The sequence below is a fragment of the Taudactylus pleione genome, unplaced genomic scaffold (genome assembly GCF_031769625.1).
Source record: "Taudactylus pleione unplaced genomic scaffold, aTauple2 ptg000171l, whole genome shotgun sequence".
Lineage (NCBI taxonomy): Eukaryota > Metazoa > Chordata > Amphibia > Anura > Myobatrachidae > Taudactylus > Taudactylus pleione.
The window spans coordinates 554,319-566,926 of record NW_028284573.1 but is presented as its reverse complement, the minus strand read 5'-3'; the positions used below and the strand labels follow the sequence as shown (position 1 = coordinate 566,926).

Sequence of the window (12,608 nt, the reverse complement as noted above, 5' to 3'; positions counted from 1 at the left end):
ACAAGGGCTGGGCACAGCAGCCAGGCGTTTGGGGTAGAGACATGATGGAGGAGACCTGAGGGCAGAGTGTGCAGTATTTGTGCTCTGTGATACAATGCAACGGTTTTACTAATTATCTGTAGTGTTGAAGGTGTTGGGTCTTGTACTGTACAACGTCTGATTGTTCTGTAGGCAGGGAGCGCACGCTAGCTTGGCACGAACGCTGGCATGTCTGCTGGGTCTGGGATCCATCGCTTGTGGCATTCCTTTTGTGTCCCTGGCACATAGGCATGGAAAATCTGTTCATGCTCCTATTAACGTGCAGCTTTTTATCCCCACTGATATTCTTAGCATTTAAAACAAGACATGCTTCCGAGCTGAATGAGGCAAAAGTGAATCCGTGTCTGGGAGATGCGATTCTACACGGGCACCATTATAAGGCAGACCTAAAGCGCTGCATTCCCAGCATACAGATGCATGCGAAGCAAGGTGCCGTCTGTCGCTATTCTCGCACTAATAGCGGGTCACTGAGAGATACGCTTCCTCAGAGGTGGATCTTTAAGATTCATCCAAGTGTCTGAATCAGGGGGTGGTGGTTTTGCGTCTGCGTGACCTGATTGCGCTGAACTTACATGTGATGCCCTGATCCAAATACGCCCAGTTACATTGTGGCTGATCGCGCCACAAACGTGTACGCAAATCGCGCCATGCGATTCCCCGCCCCTCCGTATGCTACAGTATTGCGATTGCACCATTAATTTCTACAAAGGTGTGGTCGCATACTCAGTGCGCGTACCCGATCGCGGGCATGTGTCTTGCGCTATGTGAGGGTCGATTTGCTGCGCCATCGGCAACACTATAGCTGTACGCCTCTCCAAGTGCAAGATGGGGCTCATTCTCAGTCCCGCGCAAAGTGGATGAGGTCTAAGGCAGCCGCGGAAGCCCGTTTTACTACTTTATGCTAATGCGGATATCTGTTCAACGAATGCTGGGTGTGTGCATGTGCAAGCGGAAACCCGCGCCGCCCATTGCCTTAACGCCGGCAGCCGCATCCGCCGTCATTTATATTTGCACGTGCGTCAGCCCCCAGGCTGGGTGCAGGAGATCTATCAGGCACAGGCTTTCCTGCCACGTGCGCACGACTCTGCTATAAATGCACGTCCACAAGTCGGGGTGGTTACGTGAGATTGCGTTGCCACCGCCCAGTTCCCATCCCAAAGCTCCTTATCTTGCGAAAAGACAGATCCGGCCAAGTTCCGTCCGCCATTTGCGCCTGTGGGCAGAAATGCGTTTGTCTCCGAACCAGCCCCGAAAATACAGATTGGTCATGTACTTCGTATATTTACGTGGCGCAGAGAGACTTGTGTCCGGCGGTGATTCGGGGCCGTAGATGCTGAGCCTGTGCATTGAAACATGTTACATGCGATATACGGTCTCAGAGTAACTTGTAGCACTACAGTTCTCATAATCTCATCTTCACTGGATTTGATTGTAACAACAAATCAAACTGCAAGTTACTTCGCACTGTGACTGGTGTCAGAGTATCGCGGCACTTGTGTGGCTGCGTCACTGCTCCGGTGCAGGCACTGCCCACTAAACATTGGCCATTTGCGACCGAAGCTAAACTGCGTTCACTTTTGAATCAGCCCCCCCCCCAAGTCCAGAGACAAATCTGTAAAACCTGCGGCTGTCCCTGGAAATAGTGAGCGTAAACTATACAGCTGTATTAGACAGTAACTGTATTTATGTGCTGTCTCTTCAGATATCTTCTTTCCATGCAGGTGTTTGTTGCTGGCGGGAGAACGCGTTAGACTGTCAGTACAAGAAGCACAGTATAAAGTGCTGGAGCCCTGGCAGTGAGAGAATTTGGAATATAAAACCTGGCAACAGGTGAATCTATAAAGGAGATGCCAGTCATTCAGTTTGTAGTTTATATTTCCAACTAATATTAAGATGATATTTTTGGGAATAGCGGGTGATTTCGTTGCTGGGTCAGTTGTTTCATCACTACGCCGTGCGTCCTGCACCGTCACACGCATTAACCGCTCTCCATTCATCGGGAGACGTGTCTCAGGCTGCATGCTGATTGGTGTTAGCTGGTTTTAATTGACAGCTGCAGTGGGAGAACATTGCCAGTTACGTACTAATTATTTCATCATGCTCTTTATTGCTAATTGTCTGCCACCTGGACCAATTACTGCCTGTGTACCCCAACTCTGATAATTGTATTCTGCTTGGACCAATCTCTGTGTTCCCCCACTTTGCAAATTATATGTCATCTAGACCAGCCACTGCCTGTGTACCCCAACTTTGACTTTTGGACCAATTGCTGCCTGTATACACTATCTATACTAATTGTATGTTCCCTGAACCAACCATTACTTCTATACCCTGACTCTGCTAATTGTATGCTGCCTGAACTGACCACTACATCTGTACCCTGACTCTGCTAATTGTATGCTGCCTGAACTGACCACTACATCTGTACCCTGACTCTGCTAATTGTATGCTGCCTGAACTGACCACTCCCTCTGTACCCTGACTCTGCTAATTGTATGCTGCCTGGACTGAACACTACCGCTCTACCCCCAATCTGCTAATTGTATGCTGCCTGAACTGACCACTACCTATGTACTCTGACTCTGCTAATTGTATGCTGCCTGAACTGACCACTACCTCTGTACCCTGACTCTGCTAATTGTATGCTGCCTGAACTGACCACTCCCTCTGTACCCTGACTCTGCTAATTGTATGCTGCCTGAACTGACTACTCCCTCTGTACCCTGACTCTGCTAATTGTATGCTGCCTGAACTGACCACTCCCTCTGTACCCTGACTCTGCTAATTGTATGCTGCCTGAACTGAACACTACCGCTCTACCCCCAATCTGCTAATTGTATGCTGCCTGAACTGACCACTCCCTCTGTACCCTGACTCTGCTAATTGTATGCTGCCTGAACTGACCACTCCCTCTGTACCCTGACTCTGCTAATTGTATGCTGCCTGAACTGAACACTACCGCTCTACCCCCAATCTGCTAATTGTATGCTGCCTGAGCTGACTTCTACCTCTGTACCCTGACTCTGATAATTGTATGCTGCCTGAACCGACTACTCCCTCTGTACCCTGACTCTGCTAATTGTATGCTGCCTGAGCTGACTTCTACCTCTGTACCCTGACTCTGATAATTGTATGCTGCCTGAACCGACTACTCCCTCTGTATCCCAACTCTACTAAATTTATGCTGCCTGAACTGAACACTACCTCTTTATCCTGACTCTGCTAATTGTATGCTGCCTGAACTGACCACTACCTCTCTACCCCGACTCTGCTAATTGTATGCTGCCTGTAATGACCACTACCTCTCTACCCCAAATCTGCTAATTGTATGCTGCCTGAACTGACCACTACCTCTGTACCCTGAATTGTATGCTGCCTGAACTGACCACTACCTCTCTACCCCGACTCTGCTAATTGTATGCTGCCTGAACTGAACACTACCTTTCTACCCCGACTCTGCTAATTGTATGCTGCCTGTACCAACCACTACCGCTGTACCCAGACTATTTTAATTCTATGCTGCCTGGATCAACTGCTGTCTGTGCAACCCGACTCTACTAATTGTATGTCATGTTGCCTGACCGTTGTGTGCAGACTCTTGTATGGCAACTGTGCCTGTGTACCCCGACTCTTCTTAGGTTCCGCTGCTTGGATTACTAGTTGCTCGTGTTATCTCACTGTACTCCTCATATCTCATTCGGATTAACCCCTACTGTGATAATTGGCTCTGCTGCTGAGCTGTGCCTGCTGGTGTCCTTGGTGGCACGGCATCATGCATACATTATCTGGTGTCTGCGTGTGGTACTTACTCATATGTTATTATTGGGATACATTCAATATCCCGGCAGATGGGATTCCGGCGGTCAGAATGCCGGAATCCCGACACCTGTCTGAATTCCGGCGCTGACATCCAGACTGCCTGAATCCCGAAGGTAAGTAGCATGGTTAGGGAGAGGATTAGTGTTAGGGGACGGGTTGGGTTTAGGGTGCGGGAGGGGGGGGTCTAGTTTAGGCAGTAAGGGGAGAGGTTACTGTAGGTTAAGGCACAAATGCCGCACCTAACCCTCCCCTGTCCCTATCCTAACCCTCCCTTCTTGGTGCCTAAACCTAACCCCCCCCCCGGACGGGATTTTGATCGCCACGATCCCGAATGCCGGCATCTCGTACCCATCCCGTTATTATTAGCTAGTCTCCTCTTCATATTTGGAAACTGCACTTGATAAGTCACCACTAACTCAAGTTTGAGGACAACTAAGAACCGGTCAACTCCCAGCATTCCTTGGGAACGGAGGCTGTTATAGGTGAGGCCTCGGCAAGACCAGTTCCGGTAATTGATCAAGTGCAAGTTTTGAGACCGTGATTGAGTGCACATAGCCGTCTGCCTAAGACCGATGTTGGATCTGGAAGGAGAACAGTAGAAAATGCCCAATTTAGCCACTTCTGGTCTATCCTCTGTTTGTACAAATGGCCGTATCCACTTCACTGTCTCTCTCCATAGAAGTCCGTTATCTCCCGTGTAGAAGACAGAGGGGTATGTGACTAATTACATTTAGCTCATTTCAAAGCTAAAGGTTCACATTGATTCGGCGAAGAAAAACTAAAGTTGCATCTGCCAAGCACGTGGAGTATAAGCGCCACTTCCTTGCTTTTTCCTACTGAACATGAAATTCACCGAAAGAGATAATGAAATTCACCGAAAGAGCTACTCAACAAGCTGAACGCTCACCGCGTAACGGCAGGACTGATTCCATCTGTGATGCACGAATGACACCGAAAACATTGGGAAAATACGGTTATGGTAATTATGCAACATCAGACGACCCTGCCGCCACCCTGCGCCATGCGAGAAGGCATCCAGGGTGTCTGTGTAACGGGACAGCATGGGGGCAGTAACTGGGCGCAAAGAGCCTAAGTCAGATGTGGGCGGTATTGCACAGACGCAGGGAAGCGCAGGGAAGCGTCTGTGCAATACCGTCCTACTAAAAAGCAACTGCAGCAGGAGGAGGTGTCTGTAGGGAGTAGGCAGCTCCTTACTGCATCCGATCTGACTGCAGCATCCGTAGATGCTGCCGGATCACCATCACGAGCAACATTGTGATAATTGGTGCCATCGACCAAGTTGTGTAAGCCAAAGCTCTGGGGGTCATTCAGACCCACTCGCAAGCGGCAGTACGCTCGCAAGTGGGCCGATGTTCCCCACTGCGCATGCGCACGACGAAGGGAGCTCCATCGTGCGCATGCGCGAGACCCGGACTGCGACAGCCAGGCTGTCGCTCCGGGTCTCGCACCAAAGGGGGCGTGCTGTCGATGTTGATTGACAGCACGCCCCCTTTGGTGGGCGTGCCGGGGGCGTGCCTGCCAGACGGAGACGTTCCCATGGGAACGCCTAGCGTCTGAAGCCGGCCCCACTGACATCACTAGTGATGTCAGTGGGAGTGATTTTGGCTCTGATAGAGCCAAAATCACTCCAGGGCTTGTGGCAGGGAGACCCTACCGCAGGGTCTCCGTCGCAAGTCCGATGGTCGCGATGGTCCAGACCATCGCGACCATCTTTTTGGACGCTCGTATATGCTGTGGGTGGTGACCCACAGCTATACGAGCGTCCAGGAGGACGCTCCATTTTAATGGAGGAGGGCCCTGATTCAGAGCGAGCGCTCTGGTCAGAGCGTCCGGCTCTGAATCAGGCCTTTAATCAGCCTGGCCGGCTTCTAGATATAGATTCTGCCCTCGGCACTCCCAGAAAACGGGGGCAACACAGCACCGTTTCAAGGAACACAGCCCACCCCCAAACAGCGCTGGAGGCTCAGGGGGCACTGCGAGCGTGGACCTGTTTTGCACATATGCGCAAATGCCCCACCATCGGATGTGTACGTAAACCATCGGGTTTATGCACATATCTGAATCGGGCCCAAAAGCTTGGTGGCTGCTGCCTGAGATGTGCCAGGTTGAGGTTACATTGGGACGGGTTGGGTATGAGATCCCGGCGGTCGGGATGATGCTGGTCAGAATACCGACAGCGACATCTCGACAGTCAGAATCCCGACACCCATAAGAAATAAGGTAAGTCTAACCCTTACCCCCTAACCCTCCCTCCCTGGTGCCTAACCCTAACCTCCACCTCCCCAACCCGCCCCTTAAACCCAACACTCCCTCCCTGGTGTTTTTTTATTACACTTCCATTCTTAGGCCCTGATTCAGACCCACTCGCAAGCGGCTGTCCGCTCGCAAGTGGGTCGATGGTCTGCACTGAGCATGCGCACGACGGAGGGAGCTCCGTCGTGCGCATGCGCCAGACGCGACGAGCGAAGGAAAGTCCTTCGCTCGTTGTGTCTGATCAAAGGGGGCGTGCTGTCGATGTTGATTGACAGCACGCCCCCTTTGGTGGGCGTGCCGGGGGCGTGCCTCCCTGACGGGGGCGTTCCCGTGGGAACGCCTCCCGTCAGAAGCCGGCCCACTGACATCACTAGTGATGTCAGTGGGAGTGATTTTGGCTCTGATAGAGCCAAAATCACTCCGGGGCTTGCGGTTGAAAACCTCAACCGCAGGCTCCGGCTCGCAGTTTCGATGGTCGCGATGGTCAAGACCATCGCGGCCATGAAACTGCACGCTCGTATAGGCTGTGGGTGGTGACCCACAGCTATACGAGCGTCCAGGAGGATGCTCCATTTTTATGGAGGGCTGCCCTCATTCAGAGCGTGCGCTCTGCTCAGAGCGTACGGCTCTGAATGAGGGCCTTAGTCCCTGCCATCAAAGAGGTTTTCATCGGTCATGGGCTGCGCCTTGTCCTTTACTGCATGCGACGCCCACTAAAATGTGGCCTTAGCTCCCTGATACAGACGTCTGTAGGCATTTATCAGTGATTTGTGGATCTACCACCTGGGAAAAATATTACGGTCTTGGACTTTTGCCATTTTTCTTTTTAATATCCCCTTAATTGTACTGCCCCAAAAACTTGTTACCCAAGGCCAGACCATCTCCTACTATAGTGATGCTAGACGTCAGACTACTTTGTTTCCAATCGCCAGTTGGCACCAATATGGCGCGGACCCATCACCTTAATGTCCTTGCAGTAATTTGTGCTTTTTTCATGTCATTTTCTATATTTGGTCACTTTTTTTTATTGATTTTGTCTTTGTTGTTGTTGCTCTCCATCCATGTTCTATCACGATATAGTGATAAGCCTTTACACAACTACTGTTACAGTAACGCAATACAGTCAGTCACGTTTTGATTATCTGTCTCGTACCTTGACCTGGAAACAATCTGCTCATTATCATTGTAGAACAACATCGCTAGATCTCGCCAGACCTAATTATATATCTTCTCGAGATATTTTTGGAATGAAATTGTTTCTTGAGATCCCGGCAGCAGAAAATAATAGGACCTATTTACCATGCTTCATAGTGCGTGACAGCAATTTAACTGCTTGGTAGTACTCACTGGATGGATTATACAGTACCTCTGATGATAGATAGCACTAAATGGGATAAGGGCCTTGAAAATAGTGGTATCCCATGAAATATTATTTTTGCGGAGTACTGTCATGAAAACGTGACTTTCAAATGTGCTGGGCAGAATGGAATATAGCAGAACTGTACCATTTATTTTTGTTTTATGTTGTATATTAAATGTCTTTTATTTGGTTAATAAAGATGGATGATGGGTCCCTTGCGGGTAAGGCATGAGGAGAGGTTCAATAGGACAAATGGAGCATCAAGGTGCCCATTTCACTAGAAGACATGAAAACAACTGCACGATTACGACATTGTAATCGTGCAGTCCTTTGTCAGTCTGAGATGAGCCTGCACTGAACGAGCAGTCGTTCAGTGCAGGCTCATCAATCATCTGCAAACATGCTCAACCTGACGATATTGTCATGTTGTCCAGCATGTTTGCACGATGATAGATGTCTAAATGACCAGCGGGCATGCGCTGGTCGTTTTAGACATTTTTGCAAGCGATTTGCAAACTATTTATGAGTGATAACGATAGGTGGTCTGTCTACCACAATCCAATCTGTTAATACCAATCAAGTGCAACTTACTTATTTAGGCAGGAGAGCTCCAGCAATGCACGTCCGGTCTTCTCCGTTGCCAAGCTTTTCCCCTCCTTTTTTATTTCATATTTTGCCATGAAGGGCACAGTGGCACAGTGGCTAGCATCCATTTTATTAAGACTATATTGATTCTGTAGAAACTCTCATTAACTTCTAGCAAAATGCATCTGTGTTGGCACAGTGGTTAGAATTGATGCCTTTACGGCTGGCGCAGTGGTCCTCGACTCCGGTGCTCAAGTACGACCAACAGGCCATGCTTCGTGGATTGCTTTAATTTTGCACAGGTGAGATAATCTAGCTTGCTGGGTCAGTAAATATCCCCCCTGTTTCCACAGACAGAGATCCTTACAACATGACCTGTTGATGGCGCTTGAGGGTTGAGGTTAAGAACCACTGGGCTAGGGCAATGGGCTCTATTCCAACCAGGGCAGTATTTGTGTGGAGTTTGCATGTTCTTCCCATGTGTTTGCATGGATTTACTATGGGTGCTCCTGTTGCCTCTGACAGACCCAAATCATACTCCACGGCTATGTATGTGTAGTACAGAATTTTCACTGTAGGATCCACTGGGACGTGAATAATAAGAAAAACCTTCTCTGCATAATATGTTGTCATTCTGTAAATAACATACCGATAATCTGGCACAGATTACCCGTACCCGGTAGCTATATTTCATAAACCGCCAAAACTGACACTCATTGTGCCCACGTTAACTCCTTTCATATTGCAGAAATAAAACTTTGCATACAGATGTGCCCTCTTCCATCTTTGCCATTTTGACGCCAAGCGTACGCACGCATCTCGCCATGCGACTTACCGTGCACGCATGCGCCACAGTACACCAGCCTGCGGCTGCATTCGCAATGCGCAATCCTATGGATCGAGGGTGCGAACGCAACAGGCATACCCGGTCGCAGACTCGCGCAATGCGTGGCACGATTTGCAGCAGGCAAAGACACAAGAGGACACATCTGTATGTAAAGATAATTCTAGGATTTCAGGAATTATTGTTTTTTTTGTTTGGTGGTTTTGGTTTCGTTCGGTTCCCCTCCAAAAATAGCCTACTGTCAGGAGCCAGTGTGATGTATCCCTTTTGCTTTTACGCATATCTGCCGCCCGCATAATCTGACTGTAATAAAACAGCAGCGACTGCATTAATCAGACCTACAGGAACGGTCACATGACCACGTCGCTGCTGTGCTGCAGCTGGGTAGAGCAGGGGCTGGCGTGCCTGCTGCATTCTGCATACCCTTCCTCTTCTGATTCTTCATTCCCAAAATGCACAGCCTCTCGCCAGTGCACCAAGCCTCAATGTGACCCAGGCTTCTGCTACACACCAGCATCCCCATGCCTGCTGCTCACATACTGCCATTGGCTATGTTTGCGGTGGAAGATTTCAGGTAGGACCTTGGCATAAAAGGCTTCTTTTGTTTTTCTCCTGCATCTATTCGTTCTGACTCTTATCCCCCCCTCCCCTGCTGTGTAATGTCAGGTTGTCTCCGCTCGTTACATCCTACGGGCATTGGGCAACTATTTGCACAGGATTCTAGCATATCATGTAATTAAATAATTTGTTCAGGGAGGCGGCAATCGCTATTGTGTCTGGCTAAAATCATATTTATACGTTTATTCTATTTCGTCCCGCGTGGATATTTGGCCCAGCAATAGTGTATATAAGCATGTGGACCAATCAGGTGGGGGAATTGTTTTTTGTTTTTTTCTTTGCATTAGGACGATACACATGTAATATTCCTGAAAACCTGGTATGTAGGGAAATGTCTTTCCTTTTGTTCTGTGCAGTTATAAATGTATAATTAGTCAGTGCAGAGCAACACTGTAGCCGCTCAGGCATTATACAGGATTCACTTTTCTAAATTGTTGCAACTTATGATTTTCAGTCTAGTTCATTTATTATTTATTTGATTTATTTCTATTACTGCACAGTATTTTGCACTGTAAGAAAGCAGATTTAGGACCTCATTCAGAGGCGGTCGTTAGTTGCAAGCGGTCGCACTGAATCAAGGCGGCCGCTTGCATCCTGAACAGCCGCCTCCTTGTCGATCGTTAAGCTGTGGGTTACCACCCACAGCTTAACGACCGACCAGGTTGATGGTCGCAATGGTGATCACCATCGCGACCATCGGGGCTTACGACCAGACCCTGAGGTTGGGTCTGGGCACTCGTAAGCCCCAGGGAGCTCTCTGCTCTGATGGAGCAGGAAGCGCCTCACTGACATCACTGATGATCACTGATGATGTCAGTGCAGCCGCCCCCAAAACGGTAGGCTTTCGTTAAGGAACGCCTCCGTTTTGGAAACCACCCCCCGGCCCGCCTACCAAACGGGGTGAGCTGTCGATCAACATCGACAGCCGTCCCTTTGGTAGCCAGCTCCGGAGCGACAGAGTTTATCTGTTGCTCCGGGGCTTGCGCACGTGCAGTGCGGCCGCTGCGCGTGCGCAGGACTAACCATCGAGTCGGTTACGAGCGCATCGGCGCTTGCGACTGCCTCTGAAAGAGGTCCTTAATGTGCTGCTAGTACTGCACCCAGTTAGGGAAGTATCATGAGATTGTTTCCATGTTGTGGAGTTTAAGATGGAGTGGTCAATACCTAGGGCCTGATACAGAGGTGGGCGCAAATCCATGCGCGGCTGCGAATATTTGCGGAGACACAGCGGCAGTCATATGCAAATACTAATTCCAGCCCTCCCCCTAGCGTACGACGGACTATGAGACGCCCACTATCAGAGCTCGTGGACAGTGCAACTCCGCCGGCGGTTGTAAACACTCCACCATTGGCGCACCATCAACAGTTACGACCGCCTGTGGCTGGCTCACTGTCTCCTTCTGAGAATCCTGTAAATACGACCTCTTTGGTTGTGGATCTGCATCTCATCCACCTGGAAATCAGGCCCTTATTCTCACATGTACAAGTGTTCAGTTGTCTCTGACAGTAACTATATATTTACAAAGCGTCCCGGAACCGTTCTGTACCGCCCTTTACCTGCACACCCTCCGGATGTCTCTCCCCCACTTTCCATACACAGGGTCCCTTTATTTTGGGCATGATGTGTGCACCTATACTAGCTGCCAACGGATGTGTCATGGTTATTCCACTCTATATAATGCAAATATGATGTGAACATATATATGTAGGCTATAAACCTCTGTAAATATTACCTGCGTAAAGGGTGCGTTCTGATGTCATCGCTTATTAGGTGAGATTTTGTATTCTGTGTTTGTATTGTGGCAATGTGATAAAGGAGGAAAATGACCAACTGGTGTGCAGGTATATATAATAAGGTGCATAGAGGCACGAAAATCTCAACAATATATATATATATATATGTCATAAACAGATGTTATTGTTGTCTGTTTGGATAGCGCTATCTTACGGCGCTTACAGTCTCTGTAAAGAGAGCGCCACCTTGTCTTGTCTCCAGGGTATTTGACCCGGCTTATTCCGGATGCTCCTCTCCCCTGCTGATTTGGCTACGATTACTACTTCGGTTCTGATATATTTTGTCTTGATGTTCTCCTCCAGGCTTCTCCACATTTTGTTTGGGTGTCAGACCTGGCTTGTTGGCCACTCTCCGAACTTAACACCCGCAAAGAACTGCACTCTGTGGGCCTTCTAGCAGAGAAGCCCTTGTGAGACTCACCGGTGAAGACCAGGGCTTGTTAGACTTTTTGCCTCTGCCAGCGCAAATCCAGATTGCCGTAGGTGAATCCGCTAGAACTTGTTTGCAACCATGGCAACTATTATTAAATGTGGAAAAGGTCGGGATGATTCGGTAAGATGAGAGCATCGGAGAAACCCGGTCTACGAAATCTCATGCAACAGAGCGAAATGAATCGGTGGACGAGGTTGGAGCTCGCAGCTCAGACTGCCAGGCCGTGCCAGAAATTGGTGACTTCTCTTATCATTAAGAAACGTGTATTTTTTAGTAATACATGATTTCTGTGCCATGTATCAAAGCCTTGTTCTTTTCATGTGGTCACAAAATGTCTTAGCGGTTCATTTATATTACAATAGGGAGCAAGTTATCCATATATCGTGACCTCTGCCCGGGTGGAATGGGTTGATCTGACAGCCCTGCAAGAGTATTATGTGTCCTCTGTAAGTCACATATGTTAATTAAAGATTAGTAGCTATCGGCCGTGAATTTGGTCCATTTATCTCCCAATCTCAGCATGTCTTGTACATAAACACATACAAGGCGTGATTGTGTGTCGCAGGTAATGACCATGTTCACGTAGTTGAGCGATCGAGGCAGACGGTGGCAGAAAAGATGTGCGTTTTTGGGGGGTGGCTAGTAGAGCACACAAAAAATTTTGTCCGTTCAGTGGGCTTGTTATGGGAGTTTCGTGGGCGCGTCCTTGAAAACAGCTGCGTTCCCAGACGCACAGGCATAGGGAGCCGTGTTCAGACGGAGAGTTTGCACCTGCCATAGGGATGGTGCGACCGATAGCGGCATCTAAAGTCGCACCGATCGGCATTTCAGCTTCTGCAGAC

General features: G+C 49.0%; 1 protein-coding gene across 3 annotated transcripts in view; it reads left to right on the top strand.

The window, feature by feature from the left end:
* EVL (Enah/Vasp-like) overlaps positions 1–12,608 on the top strand; it is a 185,251-nt gene that overhangs the window by 29,195 nt on the left and 143,448 nt on the right. The window contains exon 1 of one of the 3 annotated variants that reach the window (XM_088475390.1): positions 9,360–9,495. The exons of the other annotated variants lie outside the window; for them this stretch is intronic. Coding sequence (XP_088331516.1) covers positions 9,443–9,495 — 53 coding nt within the window. The 5' untranslated portion in view covers positions 9,360–9,442. Of the gene's footprint in view, positions 1–9,359; positions 9,496–12,608 lie in introns of those variants that run through there. 3 annotated transcript variants of the gene reach the window in all.